At 30.7% G+C, this 24,537-nt stretch overlaps 2 protein-coding genes across 4 annotated transcripts; both read left to right on the plus strand.

The window, feature by feature from the left end:
- The first annotated feature begins 1,207 nt into the window (after window positions 1–1,207).
- Window positions 1,208–14,263, plus strand: LOC124535026 (trypsin-1-like). Of its 3 annotated transcripts, none has more exons than XM_047111047.1 (8): window positions 1,208–1,508; window positions 7,710–7,836; window positions 8,151–8,186; window positions 9,110–9,272; window positions 9,575–9,783; window positions 10,628–10,713; window positions 11,804–11,894; window positions 12,795–14,263. In XM_047111047.1, the coding sequence occupies exons 1-8, from the start codon at window positions 1,410–1,412 to the stop codon at window positions 12,914–12,916; spliced, it is 933 nt and encodes a 310-aa protein (XP_046967003.1). In that variant the 5' UTR covers window positions 1,208–1,409; the 3' UTR covers window positions 12,917–14,263. The 3 variants fall into 3 exon arrangements, with proteins under 3 accessions (XP_046967003.1, XP_046967001.1, XP_046967002.1); XM_047111045.1 differs by having other exon boundaries at window positions 1,209–1,508; window positions 10,628–10,788; window positions 12,795–14,258; XM_047111046.1 differs by lacking the exon at window positions 8,151–8,186 and having other exon boundaries at window positions 1,210–1,508; window positions 10,628–10,788; window positions 12,795–14,259.
- Window positions 14,264–17,702: 3,439 nt separating this feature from the next.
- LOC124535027 (trypsin-7-like) lies at window positions 17,703–24,276 on the plus strand. Its single transcript, XM_047111048.1, has 7 exons — window positions 17,703–17,871; window positions 18,314–18,428; window positions 18,711–18,873; window positions 20,900–21,105; window positions 22,702–22,907; window positions 23,501–23,561; window positions 24,086–24,276. Exons 1-7 carry the CDS (start codon window positions 17,815–17,817, stop codon window positions 24,205–24,207), a joined length of 930 nt encoding a protein of 309 aa, XP_046967004.1. The 5' UTR covers window positions 17,703–17,814; the 3' UTR covers window positions 24,208–24,276.
- The last annotated feature ends 261 nt before the right edge of the window (window positions 24,277–24,537 follow it).

Here is a 24,537-nt window from a genome sequence, read left to right on the forward strand (position 1 = left end):
ATTCTTCACCTACAGGACAAGTCAAGAAGGCTATTTTGTTTTTTAAATATTTATACAAATGAACATAATGCAATCCGATATAAGTTATTGTAATTTTATTATATTTATTCACGAATAAAATACGAGTTTTTTTTTGTGAACACCGATTTGATATAGGATATATTCGATTTAAAGGATTGTGGTAGGTAGATAAAAAGCTATATTCACAAATTAAGATAGATATGAGAATGGAAATAATATGTACAATTGTTTGACATCTAAGCCGATGAATATTAATATTATAAAGAAATAAAAACATACGCCGTCTCGTTTTATGATAAATGCCTTTTGTCAGTTATATTTTAATAAATTACCTAGATTCTTTATAAATCATGTTTAGTATACATTATATAGCACATATTATACGTATACTAACTGTGGTTTAATGATCAATTTTAGACCGAACGTATGTATCCAAATATTTTTAATTTGATTACCTACTTTTCTAGCGCATCTTACTAATTAAGTACATTTTGACACGTGGGGGATTTATAAGCAGGAAGTACATATTCATTCATTAGTTAAAATTTAAAATTATTTAAAAAAAGTATTTTCTATCACAAGTAAATTTTACTCGACCCAGTGTGATCTATTAGTGATATAAAACAAAACTTTAATTTTATCTAGTGCAAATAAAAATAAAACGTTTAAATTCCGACGAAACAGAATTTCTATTAATCTGCTACGTGTTCTGATCTTTTTGTTGAACGTGTTGCGGAAATGCCTACCGAGACAGCGCTATGATTTCACTTTCATTTATCAGTGTGGAAAATCCAGCATCTGCGAGTTATGATATCGTGAGAGATGACAGGGTCATGATACAGATGTCTATCACTTATATACATAAAAATAAACACTGGTACCAATTAAGTTCTATTTATTTACACTGAAATAAATTTGAGACACAAATATTATGTATCTGTCTATACCACACACATAATAATTATGTTTATAACAAACAAAATCTATTGAATAATCGATAAATAAAAAGGTAAAAGTTTTTGGTAGGTATTTGCTTTATAATAAAAAAAGGGTTTAAATTGGTATATATCATTATGTACAACCTTATTGTAAGATAACGATAACATGAAACAGCTGTGTAGTATATTCAGTTGTGGTGGTAACGGCGGTGGGGCTTATTATTTTGGTTCGAAGAGAAAGTTCGCGAAGTGGTGGCCGAAGACCCCAGCTCGCAGAGGATTCCGCGCGGCCGCGGCCGACAGCGCCAGTCGGCCAGCGATTTGTTTGCGAAATATCCGAATAATGCCATTGAATCACTGCTGCCGAATTCGACAGTAAAAGCGCGCGCGGAGATGCCGCGCAAATAAATACGCGCCGACACAAAATATCGCGACACCCGAACAACGACAATGTGCCCATGGAGATCAGTGGCTATATTTTGTGTGCTTACATTAGCCCTCTCTGAGGCTAGGAAAATACATCCACAGGACGCTATACTTGATAACCATGTAAGTAATTTTAAAAAAGATCATTTTATCGGTCACATTACGCACGACAGTGCAATGACTTCGAATGCACTTTTACTTTCAGTGGATTGCACTCGCTTGATACTTACGTTAATTGCTTACTAATAGTAATTAATGACGTTAGGCAACTGGGAATTAGTTAAGTGAATATGACGTTATATAATATTAATGCTTAAGATATATTTATGGTACACAATACGTAGGTATGTTAAAAAGTTTGATTCGCGTATTTTATTGTCCCTATTTATTTATTTTTAAATTTATTTGTAATATACCATTATCAAGTAGTTTTATACTTACTCAAACCGTTGTGCTAAATTTATCTAAATAAATACTTTCAATGCTTAATTTGTTTCTGAAGATAATTATACATTTTTTTTTTAATTTAACTAGGTACTTGTATGTCGAAGTTCGTTAAGCTTACACAGTTACGATTATTTAGTAGTTACGATTAGTTAATTTCTATGGAGGCACCATAGATCTTGACTAAGGATCTCTAGTGCACGCTCATGCAAACGCCACTTACAATTTTTCCACATGCATATGTATCTAACAAGCAGTGGTGCTGCATATAATAAGGTTACACTAAAAACTGTCAGGGTACAGGGGAATGTAATTGAAACAGATCAAATCTAATCTTGATTATGTACGTTACTACGTTATTGTATCTAATAGTATAATGTTAAAGTTCTTATTCATATATATCCGTCTCGTACTGCCAAATATAAAGATAAGCTACCTTTTCAAGATAATCCCTTTATTAAGTACTTAGGCATATTCCTTATTTTAAAAATTAGTTTTTCTTACAAAATTTCTTGTAAATTCTTACAATTTATTTATCATTGATTAAAATAAAAATAAGTGTAACTTTTATTCCACCAAACATACATTAAAACACATAGTCACTGTACACACATACGAATACACGAACACACACATACTTGTATAATTTAATTGCGCAAACAGACACATTTATGTCATTTTGCGTCGCCATCTTTATTATATTTATTTGTTGTTTACATTTATTTACCTATAATATTTATAAGAATTGTTGATCAATATTATTGATAAATGAAACGGATATGCACTACTTTCGCCGCTTACGAAACGTTATATAACGTTGTCTTATTCAATACGCCTCCTTTGGTTATTTGCTTATCCTAAATTTTCTTCCTTTTATATATGTCATGATTTTTACATATTAAGGAGTGCACATTAATATTCATAAATCATTTTGACAAACCCTATTCATGTCCTATGTCATAGCGCATGGGACTCGATTAAGTAACAGAGTTTGGAAGTGTACTCTTATATAGAATAATATATTAAAATATGTACTTTAAAAGTCATAATACATAACTAAAAAATAGGTATTCTAAATATATACATTTAGCATTTGTAGCCATAAACGGTATGTTTTTAGATGACATTTGAAACACGTGTGGGACTTAAAAAGTCTTAAATATAGAGGAACAGATTTTCATAATTGAACAGCTTTAACCCTTTAACCATGACTTCATTTAAAATTTAACAGCTTAATGTTGATTTAATTTGAAATTAATTTTATGCTTTATTTTAATTAATTACTAATTAACAAAAAGTCATTATATGACTAAGAAAAACCAAGGATTGTCCAAAATAGTCTACATGGAGAAAAATACAAAACATTTGAAAATTTAGCATGCAACGAAATTACATTATAAGTAGGTACCTACTTTAATTTAACTACCACGATGAGCTATGTAAATACAAGGAATATTTGAATCCATATAATAGAAAATGAAGTATATAATTTAATCCATACAAGATAAAATTAACATACGACAAATTTGTAATAAATGTATCGGCGGCAATTTACCCTATGTTAGAACAACAACCGTTTCAATTAATTGTCGTGGCATACCTCTACCATTATCGTAGTTCATTAGAAGCGCAGACTGCTTTGTTATTAGATAAATGGACAGCAGTCGCCCTCTTCCTGTTCTTGTGTACTTAGTTCTGCTCAGAGCTTGTTTTGAGGATACCCGTGGGCAGCGTTACAGTTATTCCGTCTGATCATTGTTTCACCCGACAAGGATAACAGATACAGGTAAATGTCTTGTTTTTTACTGTTATTTCGAACTACATTTAATTTGCTATTACGATATATAGATAGATAATGCGTTCAGAAAAGCATTTATGTAAATTTGTAGGAAATTCGCATCTATTTCAAATTAAGATCAATGCTGCATTATGTAAGTTGTGTATTTTACATAATTTTAAAATACATTTTTACGTCACAGAATTTCCGGTTATATTTTTTCCAGAGGTATTTATGTTTTGAACTTATGTTTGCATTCCACTATGAAGCTTACTTAACGGACTTTCCCCAAATTATCGTATAGTGTTTATGCCTCAGATAATAGCTTTAATTTATTACATTGATATAAATTTAAATAATTATAAATAATAATAACCGACAAAGAAAGTCGTTTTTATTTACTTCTGGTGAAATAGCTTAAGTTTTAAAACCGCAATATATTTCGATATATTAACAGTCAAAATAGGTCGTCGGTGTACTGGCCGCCTATTGATCAGCAGGTGACTTTATTTTTATATTCAATCTCCATCCTGGAGGCGAAAGTTCTATTTAGTTTTACGCTCAACCGAAGGAAAAAATGGGAAAATCAATAATTCCTTGAAAACTTTTTCTTAACTGTGCATATTTTTTGAGGATTATATATGACGTATTTTATTCTTAGTAATAAAATAGTTTTGTTATTTATCTTCAATACAATATGTTGTAAGTTTACATCAATTATTGTTTAAAACCGTTGCTCTCGTTTCCTTATTAGCAAGAGCGTCAATACTTTCTTGTTTTTGATAAACGACTTCGGATAACAAAAACGAGAGTACAATAACAATTACCTTGTGAAAGGCCCGCAATTACTTTGGAAAGTAGTTTACTGATTGACCTTACAAATTTGAAGGCGTTATAAAAGTACGAGAAAACAAAAGCAACAAAGCATAGAATATTTTTGTGAGGCATTAAATGAAACTTAATTTATCATCCTTTAACTCACCTTAATTTAAATCGAGCTTTAAATATAAAAGACACCAATAATATATTACTTTTAGTGTTTGTCAGAAATGTAGGTTTACGTTTAAGTATGTAAGATTAATGTTTAATCTACAGTAAGTTTATGTTACGGGAACAGCGTTGTGTAGTCTATGGCGTACGGACATACGATATTACGATACGATTGTTGTTATACGACGTTGTCTTGTTCATAGCCTATTGTCACCAAAATGTAATTCAATTTGATTTGATATTGAACTTCAAATGTATTAAGGAACGCTGATTAAAATCAAGGTCCATTGCAACATTGCGAGCTAACGGGTCATGGCTCAATTCAGATTTGCACGAATTATATCAAATCTAGGATCTTTTTGTTATTTTTTGTGACATCAACCTCGATACTTAATTAAATATTTGACATTGATTGATATATAGGGAAAGTTACAAGGTTCATAGACGGTTAGGTCACGATTTGGTTATTTAGCGTAAAAAGGAAAGGAAGTCCTCCTGATCAGTTTGGGTTGCACAGCCTCTCTCGCCTAGGCAAATGCGTAAGAGTTATTATTTAGACAGATGGTGTGCCCTAACTCTATCGTGTAATAAATTTAAGAGACAATATTATTTAAAAAAAAAAGACTTCGTTCTCCCATTTGAAAAAATATGGTATGAGGATCTGCAGCTTCAACAAACCAGGCACATAAGCAGCGACTAACAGAATTTTCCATTTATTGGTGAAACGTCAGTAGCAAAAATACAGATACAGTAAATTAAGTATATTTTTAGGAAAACTAGAGCCTTATAAAACCTTTGATACCCCTAATAACGATTTTGTTATGTAACGATATTCTAAAAATAAGCCAAATATAATATGTCTATTACGTAACTTAATATTTTATATATTCAGTATATACATAGCCTATCTAGGTCGCTGCAACATAATTGCTTACATATAAGCAACCTTAGCCTTGTATCACCTTATATCACAGGTTATCTAATATTTATAACACATATCCGTATGTTTCGTCACACTTACGTAGCAATGCGAGGGAAAGCGTACCAATTAAATTCAGCTTCGACTGTTGGTATGTGAAGAGCAGTAATGGTTTTTTATTTCGATAAAGTACGGAAATTTAACGCATGTTGTTGTTATCATGGTGGGCTATTTGTTTTAATTAGAACCTAGTCAATAATATCCAAAAATCATGTGATCATCAGATTACTTTAAATTTAAATTGTTAAATATTTGGGAATAAGTAGTATCTTTTTTTTTAAATAATAAGGCATATTAATGTATATGTACAATATGCAGTAAGCACATGCATATTTTAATTCGCACAAAAACATGATTATAAAATTAACCAAAAAAAAGGGTTTTTTATACTACGACATATTCATATATTTATATAAAATATTGATAAAATGGGAATGTTGGTGAAGCGACATTTAAAATAATTGTATGTTGAAAAAGAAACGTAAAATAATTTAAGGTTTGGTTGATGTTGCTAAATTCTTCTCAAACAAAATCTTTCCTTTCACCTTCAGTATGTAAAAAAAGATGAGTTCACAGCAATCACATCAAAGAACAAGGGAAAAAGATAAACAAAAAACATCCCAGAAGACCGGAACGATCTTGTTAAGATTGTGAAAGTAACATTGACATTAGCGAGCAATTATGTTATGCAATGTTGTCGGTACATCCGCGCTCAGCGGGAAAGTTAACTGCCTCACGCAGTGCATATCAAAATTATATAAGACACATATAAAAAAGGAAAAAAACGGTATTTAAGAGAAAAGTTTGGAATGTTTAGTTCTTTGTTTTATTTCTTGAATACGGAAGAATTTTTGAATGTCGGATTTGCCACATAATTGGTTATTCATAAATTTGTCATCTTGATGTTTTGTTTATTTTTATAAATGACTAGCTTTACTAATAGCGTCGTCGATTAAAATATGGATATTTTTGTCACAATACAAGAGATAATAGTTTATCTTGCATAATGTCCTATTTCGTGATATTGTACTACATTGCTACGTAATGTACGTTCGGCTAGTTTACGTGATAGAGAAACAAAATGTTTGTTTAGCTTAATTTCACTTAAACATACCATTAACTATGTACGTTGCGGCATGATGCAATAAGAACAGTGAGGCTATATAGTACTTATATGGAAAATATTTGTCCTTTTCTTGTCATGGATCCAATGATGTTTTAGTAAACAGATATGTTATTAACGCGCAAAAAGTGAAGACTAGAAAACGTCCTAATTGGGACGTTTACCTTTAGTCGTTTTACGTAGTAATACGTTACAATACATCATAATTACGTATTAATACGTTTTGCGTAATTAAAACATCTAGTTATCCCTTTTACTTATTGTTTTTATCAAGCTATCCTTTTTACTTTTAACGAAATGTAAAAATAAACTAAAATAAACGGTCCCCGTCGCGGCACACTTTTTTCTATTGTTCAGTATGGGTATAACATATCAGTTTATTAGAATTTTATTGCATGGATCATGTTAATACTATTGATTTAGCACTAGGAATATATGCTCTAATATGCAATCCATGTGTCTCGGTGATGCTCTTCAACCTGTACTAGACGCTGCTTGCTATTTTTACTAGGATACCGGACATATTTTCGGATTATTTTAGTTGGAAACCCTCCTTCACCTCACAGTCTTATTGGAGTATTTACTAATTCAATGATGAAATTTAGCAGTAAAAACAAATAAGTTAGTTTTAAAGTAGGATCAGAGTCGGATTTAAAGGTCTGGAGGCCCCCGGGCCACAAAGCAGTGGGGGCCCTAGACAAACAGAAGCGTGAACAACCTAATAATTATATTATCATGAATTAATTACCTTTTTTATTTCAATCAGTAAGCAATGATTTATTTACTTGTGTCGGTAACTTTTAAAATATTAAATAATAACATTATTATAATTTGACTATATCTCGGTATTTGTTAACTTGCTGAAAACTGTGGCCCCCACAAATGTGGAGGCCCCAGGGCAATTGCCCCGGTTGCCCTCCCCTAAATACGGCCCTGAGTAGGATAGACGAAAATATGATTAATTGTTTTAGTTCCAAATTGTTTATAGTAGAAACTTATATATATTTTCAGGTAACTACTGGGAACAGATCATCGAGATTTCTTTTCGACTCTTTCTTCGGCCTGGAAGTACCTCTTTTAGAAGAGCAGAGTGTGGAAGATGAGGACGAAGACCCTCAGGTCAGGAACTGCTCGTGTGGTATGTAACAGAAGTTTATATTTTAATGAAACAACGGAATCTTATAAGAAATGAAAAAGAAATATACAAATCGATATCAAAACATGACATTAATGTAAATAAGTTGAAAACGGTGTATATATTCACTAAGTATTTTGGAAATATCACACAATTACCTTTGAATTATTATGCAATATGCAAAATAGTGATCGTTGTCAGTATTTTTAGATTCTTTAATATTTAGCACACTTATATACTTTACTTTAGTTGAATTCTCTTTACACCAGTAGAACTTCCTGCAAATCTAATTATTTTCATTCACATTTACATTTTAGAGTGCGGAAAAGCGAATCCACTTCCTAGAAAGATAGGTAAGTTACACATTAGGTTATAATATAAAGCACTTGTAAATTAATGCAATTTTATATGTAGCACGATCTTAATCTCTCCGCACAAATGTTTTCTCACCTCTTACCGTCAGATTACAATAAACTTTAGCGTTAACCTTTTTGCTTTTCTCCTCTAGTCTTTAATCCCTTTCTAGTCTTCTTTAGTGGTATATTATGTACTTTATATGGTTTAAGGCAATGACCCTGGTATATTCAGTATATGTTAAGTAAATAATGCGTATATTTTAAAGATATTGTTATTAAGTGAAACGAAAGTGGTGTAAATAAAGAGAAGATATACTATTTTTGTTTAGTTTTGTTCGGTGGAGCTCGATATTTCGAAATTATCTACGAATGTCTTTTTCACGAGACAATATAATACAAATATCGAACTTCACCGAACAAAAATAAAAAACATGGTAAATATCCCGAAATCGATTACTTTTATAATAAAAATAACCATGCTCATTTAAAATATATGTATGTCTTAAATATATATAAACATTATCACTCATACTCAACGTATGGATTTTTTTCTTCTGTTATTAAAATGTGACTTGTTAGTTCGGTAATTTTTTTTAATTTTTATATATACTTTGGTAAGTAAATAATATAGCAATATATTAAATATTTGTTAACTAACAAATGGGAATAATAATGTCCATACATATAGGTATAATGACTGTCTAGGAAGTAATTCGAGTCATTTCACAAATCCTGCCCTTAGCCATTTGTCTAAAATATGTATTACTTTCTCTCAATCAGCAGCTTATAATAAATTTAATTAGTAAGGCGCAATAAACTTAAAGTAATCCGATGTCACTATTACCTTATGTTAGTCAATTAACCAGTAACACAGGCTCCAGCTTCCTATACCAGTTCATTAACCGTCACTTTCTCCGTAGAATGCAGTGGGCCGAACCAGGAGAATCGTATAGTAGGCGGCGTTGCTGCGGGTCTCAACCGGTACCCGTGGATGGCACGCCTGGTCTACGATGGTCAGTTCCACTGTGGCGCATCATTGCTGACTAAAGAGTATGTTTTGACAGCGGCTCATTGTGTTAGAAAGTAAGTATATAAATATTTTACCAGGCATAGCCTTATCACTGCGAAAAAAAAGTTAAATTGATATCAGCGTTATATCAGTTATGAGAGAATATTAATCTGAGTGTTCGCCATAATATCATACAAGTGTTTCTACGTTTGTGATTTTTGTTTGTTCTGATGTTATTTCGGAATGAAAGTGGTATCATTAATGATTCCCATATTATGACGACTATGTCTTCTATGTCTATACCGTTAAATAATGTTTAAAAAAAATTTTTTTTGCTAATTTAGTAACTTATTAAGTTGTCAATATAATTTTTCAGACTTAAACGATCAAAAATTCGAGTGATTCTGGGCGACCACGATCAAACGATAACGACGGAGAGTGCTGCTATCATGAGAGCAGTCACTGCCATCGTCCGACACCGTAGTTTCGACGCTGAGTCCTACAACAACGACATAGCTTTACTAAAACTTCGAAAACCTGTCACATTTTCGAAAATCATCAAACCAGTGTGTCTACCTCCAGCAAGTACGATATACATATCAATAATAATTATACTACCAGCTTAACTACTGCCGTCAGACTAAAGTATATTAACAGTATGTAACACGTATATTTATTACGTATATTTCTTGCTGGTAGGGCTTTGTACAAGCCCGTCTGGGTAGGTACCACCCACTCATCAGTTATTCTACCGCCAAATAACAGTACTCAGTATTGTTGTATTCCGGTCTGAAGGGTGAGTGAGCCAGTGTAACTACAGGCACAAGGGACATAACATCTTAGTTCCCAAAGTTGGTGGCACATTGACGATGTAAGGAATAGTTAATATTTCTTACAGCGTCATTGTCTATGGGCGATTGTGACCACTTACCATCAGGTGGCCCATATGCTCGTCCACCAACCTATACCATAAAAAAAAACGTCCAGATTCAGATTAACTTCCTCGTAATATGGGCATCATATACAATCTGCTGTTCGTGGATTTTGCACAACCCACTCGGGTTAGAATAAGTCATTAGTTATTCTGCCGAATTATAGGTATCAAGTCAATTGTCTTGGTCTGAGCCTGCGATGACTGCGTGGTTAGAACGCGTGGATCTTAATCAAAGATTGCGGATTCAGCACCACTGAATTTTAATGTGCTTAATTTGTGTTTATAATTCATTTCCTGCTCGGCGTCGAAGGAAAACATCGTGAGGAACACTGCAAATGTCTAATTTCATAGAAATTCTACCACACTTGTATTCTACCAACCCGCATTATGTTCGATACGACGCACGAGCTCCATATAAACTTTGTTGAATTATTCCATTGAGTATTCATAATTAAATATAACGCAAACACCATTAAGACTTCTTTCAACTTTCAGGTGTAGATCCGTCAGGCAAGGAAGGCATTGTGGTTGGCTGGGGCCGTACGTCCGAAGGCGGTCAGTTACCTGCCGTCGTGCAGGAGGTGCGTGTTCCGATCCTATCGCTTACGCAGTGTCGTGGCATGAAGTATCGAGCCTCACGCATTACTAACAACATGGTTTGTACTATTCTGTTTTCAGTATCGAGAATTCTTCCTGGAATGTCTGATTAGAAAAGATAGACAAAAAACCGAAGCTCCATTGTGATAGGATGATTAATGCCGAGTTCGAAATATACCTTTGCATACGATTACCGTTAGCGTGTAATTATGTCTAGCATGCAGTCAGCTATATATATTTTGGTTTGAGATATTAAACCTCATTGTAATGTTACTTGCTTTTTATATTGAATTCTTAATTTAACTGTAAAGAAAAAAATACTGTTGCTAGAAAATGAGTCTACTTAGGGGAAAATTTATTAAACTAAGATTGGACCTGATGTTAAGTATCTATCGAAGTGTCGGGCCAATGTCGGGAAATGTTAAATGAATACACATAGCTGAAACGAGAATATTGTGATGATAATATGGTTTTACGATTTCAGTTTGGTTGACAAAGGAAATACTGACGAACAATAGGAATTGGTGTCTTATTACACAAAATTTGTTAGGTTAATGCCTACATAGTAATCAATGATTAGAAATAAGGAATTGGAAAGACCGAATAAGGACGAAAGTGTTGAGTATGTGCTCAATGCTCTGGGATAATGGGACAAGGGTTAGTCAGTTAATGATGCAACAATTATACTCGTAATATGTAATATGTATTACGTCGTTCTCATATAACACTAGAGCTAATAGACCGTAGTGCATTGACGTTTAAAAATAGTTTTATAATTATTACAGGCCAGTATCTTAGGGCCAGGGTGAAATTTTACTTTTCTGCCTATTTAAAATAAATATACTTAAAAAAAATCTTTAAAAAAAATTAGATATGAGACAACATCACATACATTACTCTGATCCCAATGTAAGTAGCTATAGCACTTGTGTTATGGAAAATCGGTACAGTAGTAGTTAGTTTATAACAAATTAATTTTATAAAATTTTCAGTTGTTGTTTTCTGTTATAGAAGGTTTTACTCTAATGAGAATTAAAGAAATTAGTGCCTGAATAATTTGTTTTTGTTTTACAGCTTTGCGCGGGTCGAGCCTCAACGGACTCCTGTCAAGGTGATAGTGGTGGACCGTTATTGTTACAACAAGGCGACAGATTTCAGATTGTGGGTAAGGAAATAAATCTCTTAGAACAACATTATATTAGTAGAAACTAAACATATACGTCTGTTGTGGAACTGCATTTGTCACTGAACTTAACATTTCATAATAGTAAATTAGACAAAGAATATTTTATATGTAATAGACCATAGAAATGTATCAGTATGAAATTTAAAATTGCTAAATACATGTTAAAAGCGTAAGCCAACTTTTGTCCCAGTGATTATGACGCGATAACTGCACGTAGAAAGTTGCTTAGCCGTAGATGTGCAGAAAAATAAAAAAAGATTCTAGATTACAATTTATCGAATTGTTGTGATTTAATAAAGATTTAAAATTAATGGAAAATGTTACAATGGATGCATAAAAAAATGAAAAACGTAAACAAAATTAAGGAAAATTGGTATCGAGAAACTCCAATTATTTTGAACAAATGCGATTTTTCGGTGGAGACCCACTAGTTGAAATTCAAACATATTTGCAGGAAAATTTAGGTCATCTGATTATTATTTATTTATTCGACACTAATTATTTTTTTCTTGTGATTGGTTTGCTCAGTATTTATCTCATACTATAGCCATACTGAACAGTAGTGATTTATTGTTTTTGGGCAGAAAAATAATTTGTAAGCTGCACATTCTTGGAGATGATTTTTTTTATCTACGAGTATATCAGTATATTTTTCAAAAATCACCTTAAAATGATTGCTAATTTTGTTTATAGTCTATGTGAAAGGATATACAAATGTTTCGTCAGATATTTTTTCCACTCTTTTAAATCACCAACATTTAGTAACAGATCTGTGTACTCATCTCATAGATGTACCTACTTTTATATCCGACATTTCAAAACATTTTCTTTACGGAATTTTTACGTATGAATATTAATATTGTAAATTTTATGTTACAGGTATTGTGTCTTGGGGTGTAGGGTGCGGTAGACCGGGTTATCCTGGCGTGTATACTCGAATAACCCGATACCTGCCTTGGTTGAGAGCGAATTTACGAGACACGTGTCTCTGTGGGACCTAATTTATTTACATTTTTCTCTAAGCATAAATACATTATTTTATATATATGCGTCTTATGAGACGTGAAATATCTTTGTTTAATATTCAATAATAGATTTAAATTCTTAAATCTTAAATGTTCTTTTGACAACAATGTTTTCAGTTTTGGAAAATCCTCGTAATAGTCATAAGTTTATTTTAGTTCGTATTGTCATCACAGACGGCATTTTATTTTCTTCTATCTAATTTATTCTTTCGTTGTTTAATTAAGAAACATTTTGTAAAAGTCACAAAGTCTAGATTAAGTTTTTTTGGTTATTTTTTTAAGATGTTATTAGAGTAATAAGTTTTTAATTATTTTACTTTTAGCTGGTTATAAAATAAAGAAAGATAAAATAGTATGTACTTAATACAAATATAAGTAACACCAATAATTTTAACATTATTAATCTCAAGATAAACTTTGAGCATTACAAACTAATAAAAGTAAAAATTGGAATAATCCATTCATCCAAAAAATTAAAAAATTAAATAACCTCATATTACTTTTACCAAATATAATGAAAACCTCTTTTGAAAATAGTATAATAACAATCATATTTTGAACTTAAACATAATCCGTTTCATTTGCTAGATATAAGTAGTTTTAACTATTTTTAAATAATTTAATAATTGTATATATAATGGACAGGCCGGTGGTGCAGATTACCAATAGATATTAAGCAACTGTAGACAACTACCTACGTGTTCAATGTTTTATTTGTACATAAAATGTTAGGAGAATTAAGTTTTATATAGTTTTGTAAATAACAATTATATCATCACTTACATATTAATTAAAATCATCATCATTATTATGATAACCATCATTAACATTATCACAATCATCATTTTTTAATCACAATTATTTTTACTATCTACATTTAGTTGTTCAAGTTTTTTTTTTCACTTTTTTCTTTCCTTAGAGGGAAAAGGCAAAGGTATTACACCATACAGCCAAGTCTTTTGTAATTTTTATTCATATTCAATTAAATTGTAAGGCATAAAGCCATTTCTTCCGTTTAAATTAGTTGTTCTAGTACTTATTCCTTGTTTTTTTTTTTTTTTAATAAATGTCATCAGCCTCATCATAACATTTTCATCATCATTTAACATTACTTTAAGTCATTGACTATGAATATCAATTAATAAGAAAACATAATGGAGTCAATCTTACCTAATTGTTGATGTTTAAAATATTTTTGTAGTTATTTATTACGAAAAATCGCTCTTTAGGCTATTACTGTGATCTTCGTCACGATGAAATTATTCTAGTAATATCGTTAGTGTTAATTGTAAATAATACATTACTGTAAGTGACTTTTATAATTAATGTTGTTAATTTTTAAAATTTTATTTTATCTGTGCATATTGTAACTTATTTAAAGTAATGTAATATCATTATTTAAATAAATTTTATTAGATATTTGGTTTATTCTTTGTCTCACAATGTCCTTTGACTGCTGTAAGGTTGATATCATTCTTCGTTTATCTATATTAATTAATGAGGAGATTTTTTGGGTTCTCTGGCTGACAATGCTACTAAATTAATATTTTGTTTTTTTTTTTTTTTATTGTATAGGTAGACGGACGAGCATATGGGCCACCTGATGGTAAGTGGTCACCATCGCCCATAGACAATGACGCTGTAAGAAATATTAACTATTCCTTACATCGTTAATGTGCCACCAACCTTGGGAACTAAGATGTTATGTCCCTTGTGCCTGTAGATACACTGGCTCACTCACCCTTCAAACCGGAACACAACAATACTGAGTACTGTTATTTGGCGGTAGAATAACTGACGAGTGGATGGTACCTACACAGACGGGCTTGCACAAAGCCCTACCACCAAGTATATAAATATATATGTATATAAATAAAACTTACACGGTATCTAGAAGAAGCAGCGACTATCGAAGATATAGTACATACATAACAGACAACGAAGAAGAAGAACAGAAGTCTGTCAAAATTTATATGGATTCGTTTTATATGGATCTTACGCCCTTTTTTGTTTTTTATATATAAATTTATCGATCTATGTAGAACAATGATGTTCTAGTAAACAGATATGTCATTAACGCGCAAAAAGTGAAGACTAGAAAACGTCCTAATTGGGACGTTTGCCTTTAATCGTTTTCATCATAATTATGTCAGTAATACGTTATAATACATCATAATTATGTAGTAATACGTTTTACGTAATTAAACATCTAGTTATCGCTTTTACTTATTGTTTTTATCAAGCTATCCTTTTTACTTGTAACGAAATGTAAAATAAACGGTCCCCGGCGCGGCACACTTTTTTCTGTTGTTTAATATGGGTATAACATATTTGTTTATTAGAATATCATTGATGTAGAAGGTATTTTAAGTGATATTTTAATGTATATTAATGATACTTCATTACTTCTGATGATAGTAGCCTGGATAAGCTAATTGTAGCTGACACAAATATATGAAATGGATAGTAAACTAAAATAAAGACAACCGATTGTCTACTATAATGAGTAAGCTTATCCTAATTTCAACTATTTAAAACCTTTGAGATGAATCAATAAAGGATTTTTAACAAATCTTTTTTTCTAAATTTAAAATAGATAGATGACTACCTATAAGATTATCTGATGTTAAATACTGTGTCATTACTTTGTGTCTGTGTAAATGATCACATTGTCTTTGATTAGATATATATATATTTATTTGACAGTGCGCCAGAAGGCTATATATACTACTGCTTGATTGAGTAGTATTTATTTATTTATTTATTTATTTATGCTTTATTGTACACCACATGTTACACATTATAATATGTTATAATGTTACAATATTATATATATTATACATATATTGTAGAGTACAAAGGGCAGTCTTATGGCTACGTAGCCATTTCTTCCAGACAACCCAATAAGGAGAGAGGTTGTATGAAAGTTGGGTAGGTGGTGCTAAGTCGGTAATATACATATATTGCATACAAATATCTACATGTAAATACTCATACAATGTACATATAATATATATATACATACATATATGTATAACATACATACATATATATATATATATATATATATATATATATATATATATATATATATATATATATATATATATATATATATATATATATATATATATATATATATACATACACATACATACACACACATATACATATATAAACATATACATATCAATATTATAGACTAATAAATAATTATAACTAAACTAATAAATAAGCACTAATATAAATCGTCTCTATGCAGATTCAAGATAAAACTTCTTTAGGGAATTTTTGAAAATTAATAGTGTTTTGGATTTTTTTATATTTAATGGTAAATTATTCTACAACTTAATTGCCTGAACGGTAAAAGAGTCACTGTAGAATTTTGTTTTATGTACCGGTATTTTGAGTGTAAGACTCCGGGAAGATCTCAAAAGAGAAGGATCGCCTAGAAATTCAAATTTCTCTTTTAAATAAGAAGGAGCCCTTAGATTAAATAACCCACAGTACAGAAGAGACAAAATATGCAAGTTCCGGCGAAAACCAATAGAGAGCCACTTGAGCTTCGAACGAAATACAGAAATGTGGTCATATTTGCGAAGGCAGAATATGAACCGGATGGCGAGATTTTGAAGTCGCTCAAGCCTATTGAGTTGGTCCTCGGTCAGATTAGTAGTAATAATGAGTGTATGCTATAACAGCAAACGATGGTGTGTTATGGTAGCACGAATGCTTGACTCGGATTTCGATTTTCTATTCGAATATTAATCAAAATAATCAGGCATTATATTTACTTGAAATGCAGGATATTTTTGCACTATTATTCTTAAGAATTTGGAACTTCAAGTAAAAATAGAATATAAATATCATTTGAAATTTCTGCAGTTGTTAAATTTTGTAAGCCTGATATTAGACAGGCCAAACTTTTGAATGCTTCTAATAAGTAACAAAATACCTTAAAATATTTTTCTTACTCGCCAAGCATGCTATGAATTATAAACACATATGTAGCACATAAACTTACCCCAATAAGTAGTACCTACTATCAATGTTTGGTTAACATTTTCATATTCTGTCCGCGTAACCATGGCGATATAAGCAATTTAAAAAAAAACAATAATTTAATTAAATAAGTCACAGATTTCGTCGAATTTAAGTATTCAGCAAATTAGAGAATGTCTTTAATTTTTAATGTTACCGATTGACTTACGTTTTCCAACAATAACAACATATGTATTTTTGTTTTCAAGAATTTAATGTTAATATTTATCATCAAGCAAAAACATATTAAAGACAAGGAAATGTGAAAGTGTCAAATAAAATTTCTGTGATAAATGTTTTTTTTTTAAGTCAGTATGTAAGTTAGTATATAGTAATTAAGTGTTTCTTAAGATGAATATAAAGAGGCATTAACCGTTACTTGTCGTGGAAAGCGATACTTTCGCTTGGCCACTAGTTTGTGCCAAAAGGATATATGTATCATGCATTTAATTCTTAAAAAAATAAGTCTTAATTACCTATACAAACTAATATAAAACCTTTTTAGGTATCATAGTTTTATAAAATAACTAGTAATAAAAAGTTTGTATACCTTTATTGTTTTGTATTTATCTTTTTAATTTGCTTTAGTTGTATTTTTCTTATATCTAATTTCAATGTGTAGTTTTTATCACAAATCAATAGACTTATTAGTGGGGTGTCTCCATCCAAATAACGTACGAGGTCTGTCGACGCGGTCGAGCTACCATTTCAGTGTGTGTTAGTTTGTGCGCGCGCGCGACAAGTTCAAAGACGAGCGATGCGCAGGTTGTGCGAATTCTGAATTTGAAGTTTGTTGTTTTTTTTTGTTTCTTTTTTTTTGAATCAGCTGCAGTATGTGGAAGTGCTTTCTTTTCTTTGTGTTTTTAGCCTTTACTTTCACTTCTGTTCAGGTTTGTGTTTATTTTATGCATATTAATTTAAAAGCTATTTTCATTAATGATTTTTATATTTTGAAACATAAACATTTTGGCATTTAAGATTTAAGGATTTCAACAATAAATTAAATCTTTTTATTAATGAATTCCCAAAAAATATCCAAATTATCTTAATTTGAAAGAAATGGAATATTTGTAACGTTTGGATGAGATATTTTATTAGTACTTCCAAATAGATAAGAGTTGTGTTATATATTTTTTTAATTATAACACATAATATGTAGTATATAGCAACATAGGTTTGTACAAATATTTCCTATGGCAGATATTTAACTGTTATTTTTGAAATACCATTTAAGAATAAATTTAAATCTTCATAGCATTATACGCCTTGTTTTTAACTAAATAATGATCATCTTTGAAGAAAATACTATATTACTTTTCTTGTGTGATATAGGGAGATATATTGCGGGATACACGTGGCGTGTTCTCGAAGAATTTCTTCGGTGGTGTTTGGGGCAACCGACCACCGTTGCTTGAATCTAACCAGCCGAGGACAACATGCACTTGCAGTTAGCATCCTTTATTTTATTGATATCATAATCTCAGTTCCTACAGCTATACAAAAGGGAGGAAATATTTAAAATAATTGGGTCATTTACTTTTAATAGTAATTAAATATTTATCATTTTGTGTATTCAAAATTCGAATACACTATCCACTTATACCAAACTTGACATTTCCCTGTGAAGCTAATAACGCTAAAAATTGGGCTAATTTGAAATAATGTTCAAAGTTCTTGAGAAAAAGCAAAATAATGAGTTAGTTTTAATTTTATTAATAATATATTCCAGAATGTGGCGAAAGGAATGAAGTATCCCGAATCGTTGGCGGCGAAGAGGCCAGTATCAATGAGTTCCCATGGATGGCGAAATTATCGTACTTCAAGCGGTTTTACTGCGGAGGGATGACTATTAATGATCGATACGTGCTTACAGCCGCGCATTGTGTTAAGGGGTAAATTTATTACTATACTCATTATTTCACAACATTTATTTATTATCTGTATCATTTTAAATAGAATCAACAGAACGTATTCAAATCACCATATTCAATTTTTTACATTTATTAAGTTATTTACTGTTAAAATAAATTTGATTTGCTAAAGTTATAGAAGTTAACGTGAATTTTCTAGCGAAGTTATAAAGTTGATTTATTAATCATATGTCAAATTCTATTATTAGATTTGATTGCTACATCGCTTGAATATCATCATAATATGTTAATGAAAATATATCGGTATAACGGCTATTTTACTAGCGAATTGTTAATTTTTCACAATCAATTCAAATCGTAATAGATAATGTTGTACCGTGTTTTTATTGTTCTAACACAAGATACAGATGCAGTTTGATCGAAGTTGCATCGGAATAAAATCGGGAACGTATCGTAACCGTTATAAATAACTAGAATTGGCTCCCTGATTACACAATACATTTGGTGTCAGATTTATCAAAATGTTTTTGTTTATTTTTGTCTGGTCCTTTGAAAATGAATCGTGGCGCCCAACGCAATATAGTGCAACCTTTTGATGACATTTAAAATTTTATATCACAAGTTGTATTAGTCATTTTATTGTTATTATAAAACTTTTATATTGTATTTATTGAACGTACAAAGAATGGTATAATATGAGACGGATGTAAAAATTTGGAATCACAGGTCTTTCGAATTGAGATTCCGAACGTATTGACATTGTTGATAAGGTGGCTAATTAAGAAAATAAAACACTTCAATATTCAATATTCTTCACTTCAATATTCATTAATATTCAAAAATAGAAAAGGTTTTGATACTCGGTTCGTAAGCTACGCTGATTATTGTATACATATACATACGTTTGCTTTGAAACAACCTCACGTGTGTAAATGATCCGAGAAGCCTGAACATTTTAGCAAGTGGTTTTTAAGTATTTACTCAAAACTTAAGAGGATGTTGACTCGCCACCAACACTTGGTACAAAAATTTTATTGGTAAATGTTTATTTTGCATAAAAAAAAATTAAATAATTTCTATTAGAATGTAATGTGAAAATTAAAGAAATGATGCCTAATATGGCTTTTGAGATTGAGGTTTTTGTCTAAATCACCAATTTAAAAAACATAATTGTCAATGTAGGTTAATTGCAAACAAATGACGCAGTCGCTTAAAAGCCGAGTCCTTTGAATATTTAGGATGACGTTGAGTCAACAGCGAGAACCTGATAATTTGCGTCAATACCTAAAATGCAAATCAGAGGAGAAGTAGAGGACGTTTGACGATTGAAGTTATTCCTTTATTTTGATAAAAATGTTAATGCGTCTCCAAATTGCAGATGAAATCGTATATCATCGATATACGAGTCCGATAACCTGGTAATGGGAAAACAAGCCCAGAATAATTTCTTGGTCCGAATTTTTGAATTCCAATCAGTATCAGTACGTTGACCTTTAAACCGGCCGAGAGGCAGGCTCTAAACTTTGAGTTCAATATCCTCACCTAAATGTCCACAGTGGAAGCGTTTGCACGTTTTATTATTTTTTTACGTATCAATGTTTGATTTCTAAACGAAAACATCATAATGGCTTTTTCGTTAATATATACCAAATGTTATGGAAATGTATGTAGGTCGTCAAAGGTTATGCCAGAAGGCATGAGTTAAACTAAGCACCGAAGACACTTGTGTCAGCCGGTACAGTCAGTGAAAGCGTAAATGAAGCATTAATGGTATTCAAGTCCAAAATATTTTGTAAACTTTCGCTCAATGCCGGCACAAACATGGATTTGTAATGTCTTATTGAATAACTGTTTTAATGAATACAAATTATATTTACAAACAAAAATGAAAGCAAGTAAATTGACTTACTATATTCACATTCAAATAACTATACTGAAAACTTAATATTGAAGATTATAATTTTTGTATAATTATGTAGTAGATATAACAGTTGTATCTTAGTGTCGTAGAGTTTATTTTATATAATGCATTTATTTCTATTTTCAGCTTTATGTGGTTCATGATAAAGGTTACATTCGGCGAGCACAACCGTTGCAATGCCACCCAGAGGCCGGAGACTCGCTTCGTTATCCGCGCTATTGCCAATAAGTTCAGTCTGACAAACTTCGACAATGACATCGCATTGCTCCGACTGAATGAGAGGATTCCCATGTCAGTCGCCATCAAGCCGATATGCTTGCCAACCGATAGCAGTAAGTTCTTATAACTGTAAGGTAGCTTTAATTAAACGTTTTGACAGATCTCTTAGGTATTATAGATTAATATACATATTTATAACCGGTGAAGGAGATTGCTGCCTGCAGCTCTTCATTGGAACACATTTGTTATTTTATCGGCGAACTGTATTGCGATATCTAGTTTGAACAGAGAGTGAGTCTTATTTTATATTATCTCAGTTGCAACGCTAGTAAAAATGGTGACTATTTTCCCATTGTGAGAAGATTAATTTTAATCCAATTTTTTTTTACGTACGTTGATGTAAATCTATTCTAAAATAAATGAAGAGTCGATTGTGTGAAAGGCGATATGTTTGGAAAGAATGTAACTTGTGAGTCGACCCCAAATAAAATTGGGATAAGGATAGGAGGATGATGTTAAAGTTATAGTACATCATATATGTATGTATGTTTATAACTTTTTTAACATTCGCTATAAAATACAATGACAAGTAATTTTATATCTAGGTAATTAATTATATTTACTACATATTAACATACTTTATAAGTTTATAGCTTCATATACGACGATGTGAAAGTTTTATACGAACAAAGTCGGTATTATTTGCGTAAATATAATATAGAAGTTAAATTTTTGTTCATTTATTAGATGAAGATAGGCTTATGATTAAGTAGCGACCGTTAAAATAAAATGTACATAATAATGACTTGTATGGGATTATAGATTTGCTAACATATATGTTGCTAACTAATATATAGGTAGAAGATAATAAAAGATACGAAATATAAAAAATAACAATGATTCCATTTTTATTAGATATTTGATTGTTCTCGTATTTTAATTTTGATGGAATGATCACATTCATTTAACATCGTGTACTATATGCACGTAAAATATTTTCTTTAAAAATTAAATAGCTAAATAATTATTTAATAAAACTTCTTATAAAATTATTGAATTTATAGTATAAATTAATTTATAGAGTATGCCAGAGAGACCTAAAAACGTTAATAAAATGATAGAGAAAGTGATTAATTGCATTAGATGAATAATTATTTGACGTGTTGATATTTAGTTTATAACGCTTAATGAAACGCTATTGAATATGTCATAAAGTTATTTATAATTAACGTAATGATAACGCATGCTGCATTTTATTTATATTTAACTTACTCCTTGAACGTTTCTTATGAAATTAATTTACTAAATTAAAAAGGAGTTTTTATAAAAAATACATTTATAATAATTTACTTTACTCCGTAGTACATACTTTATGTTTAAATATATGATTAGCTTGATACGAGAAAATAAATTTAAGTCAAAGAAGATGACCTTGTACATATTTGTTAATAACAAAATATGAGAATTTAATTTATTATAGAAATTAACATAAATAAGGCCTAGCGAATGTATAAAAAATGAAATTTAGGTATTATTCATATTAATTTATGGACTAATTTGCTATTAGAAAGTTGTGAAAAGGATAAACTTAGTATTAAAAAACTTGATATTTTAATAAATGATATTTATATATAGAGTCTAATCAAATACTCCGATACAGACTAGCATTTCTATTTATGTTTTTAATCTATAATTTTTTTTCAATACAGCAAATTTGTACGTTGGAGTCAAGGCAGTTGCTTCAGGATGGGGGACTTTGACAGAGGAAGGCAAGGTGTCCTGCACGTTGCAAGAAGTAGAAGTACCAGTTATAAGCAATCAGGAGTGCCGAAACACGAAATATACAGCCAGTATGATTACCAATAATATGTTGTGCGCAGGATACCCAAAAACCGGACAAAAGGATTCTTGCCAGGTAAATATTTTCAAATGTCAATTTGTTGAACAAGTTTAATTTACCATTTTAATATATTTGAAATATGGGATTTAATTGCATTTACTCTGATCATGTCACTTGAGTAAACTATTGTGCAAAATATTAATGTTAGATATTATTTGTCGTTTAATAATAGAAGGAAATTCAACTAATGGTGATACAATTCAAGAGAAACAAATAATATTTTATAATGAAAGTTAAAATAATAATACTACCAATAATAATATTCCTCGTAAAATAAATAAATTTTAAAACATATCTAAATTAACAACCCCTCCTAATTTTGTAAAATAAATACATATTAGGAATAAAATAAAAGGTTATACAAGAACAAGGATTATTTTATTGTTAAATTTTAATTTTTATAGAGTTTCAATTCTTTAATATAATCTATATCAATAATCCCCGCAAGTATCGCTTAAAGAAAAAACACACTAGATATTTCGTATTTTAGAAATAAATTATTGGTTATAATATGAAGTTCGATCTGCTTAGAAATCGTAACTTATTCCATCGAATCCACAAGCAATGAATTTTGGTAGAGTTTGCGATCTCAATACATCTGTTTCCAGGGTGACAGTGGCGGGCCGCTCATCGCTGAGAGAAAGCACGACAAGCGGTACGAGCTAATAGGTAATGAATATTGATGTTTACTTTGCGAATCCTACTGCGTCCGTAGCTCCCTCTGTAAACAAAGCACATAGCGCCTTTCACTTGCTGATAACACGTGTGCTTAAGCGTTTTGGATACATTTATTTATCTTAACGGTAGATCTACCGTTAAGATAAATAAATGTATCTGTTTATTTATGTATGCTGAAACATTTACATAACACTCTTAGTTAGTTTGTGCAAGTCCTTTACCTACTAGTACTACCTACTAATTAGTTCTGCTATAATTTATTGCCAGTCAATTTTTGACGGCGATGAAGTTTATTTAATTTAGAACAATCTTTTGGTATGGGTATATTTTCCTTTACCGCTGAGCATGAGATGAATTATAAAGACAAATTAAGCACATGAATCAGCGGTGCTTGCCTGGGTTTGAACCCGCAATCATCGGTTAAGATGCACGCGTTCTAACCACTGAGCCATCTCGACATCTCGAAATAGATACTCATTAAAGTGTAGCATTAATTTTTAATCGTTGTTTTTCAGGTGTAGTGTCATGGGGTAATGGGTGTGCTCGGGTGGGTTATCCGGGGGTATACACGAGGGTCACCAACTATTTAGACTGGATTCGAGAGAACACAAAAGACGCTTGCTATTGCAACGAATGAAAATCCATCTTTGTAAACCATAGGTACACATTTATTATTAAAAATAAAATATTTCAACATACAAATAGTAATTGATTTAAAATTCTTAAAGGAATTCCAACTTTAATTATGATAAAATCGACCTTATAATTCTAATAGTACCTATTATTTTTAATGAAGAATTCTATCTTAGCTGATTATTAGTGATTGAATTTAACCTCACAATAAAAACGGTTACGGTGTGACCAATATAAAAAAAAATTATAAGGTAACCATTTAATGTAAAATTTATTTTAGTATTTTATTAATTACTTACTGTATTTATTATTCCATACCTCATATTTTTATTAT

The sequence above is a fragment of the Vanessa cardui genome, chromosome 14 (assembly GCF_905220365.1).
Source record: "Vanessa cardui chromosome 14, ilVanCard2.1, whole genome shotgun sequence".
NCBI classification, from domain to species: Eukaryota; Metazoa; Arthropoda; class Insecta; order Lepidoptera; family Nymphalidae; genus Vanessa; species Vanessa cardui.

Coding starts and splice junctions, on each gene's coding strand:
- LOC124535026 (XM_047111045.1), top strand. CDS start 1,410: ATGTGCCCATGGAGATCAGTGGCTATATTTTGTGTGCTTACATTAGCC. Junction 7,837..8,150: donor GGTCAGGAACTGCTCGTGTG/GTATGTAACAGA, acceptor TTTACATTTTAG/AGTGCGGAAAAGCGAATCCA. Junction 9,784..10,627: donor AGTGTGTCTACCTCCAGCAA/GTACGATATACA, acceptor TTCAACTTTCAG/GTGTAGATCCGTCAGGCAAG.
- LOC124535027 (XM_047111048.1), top strand. CDS start 17,815: ATGTGGAAGTGCTTTCTTTTCTTTGTGTTTTTAGCCTTTACTTTCACT. Junction 18,874..20,899: donor GCCGCGCATTGTGTTAAGGG/GTAAATTTATTA, acceptor TTCTATTTTCAG/CTTTATGTGGTTCATGATAA. Junction 23,562..24,085: donor CAAGCGGTACGAGCTAATAG/GTAATGAATATT, acceptor GTTGTTTTTCAG/GTGTAGTGTCATGGGGTAAT.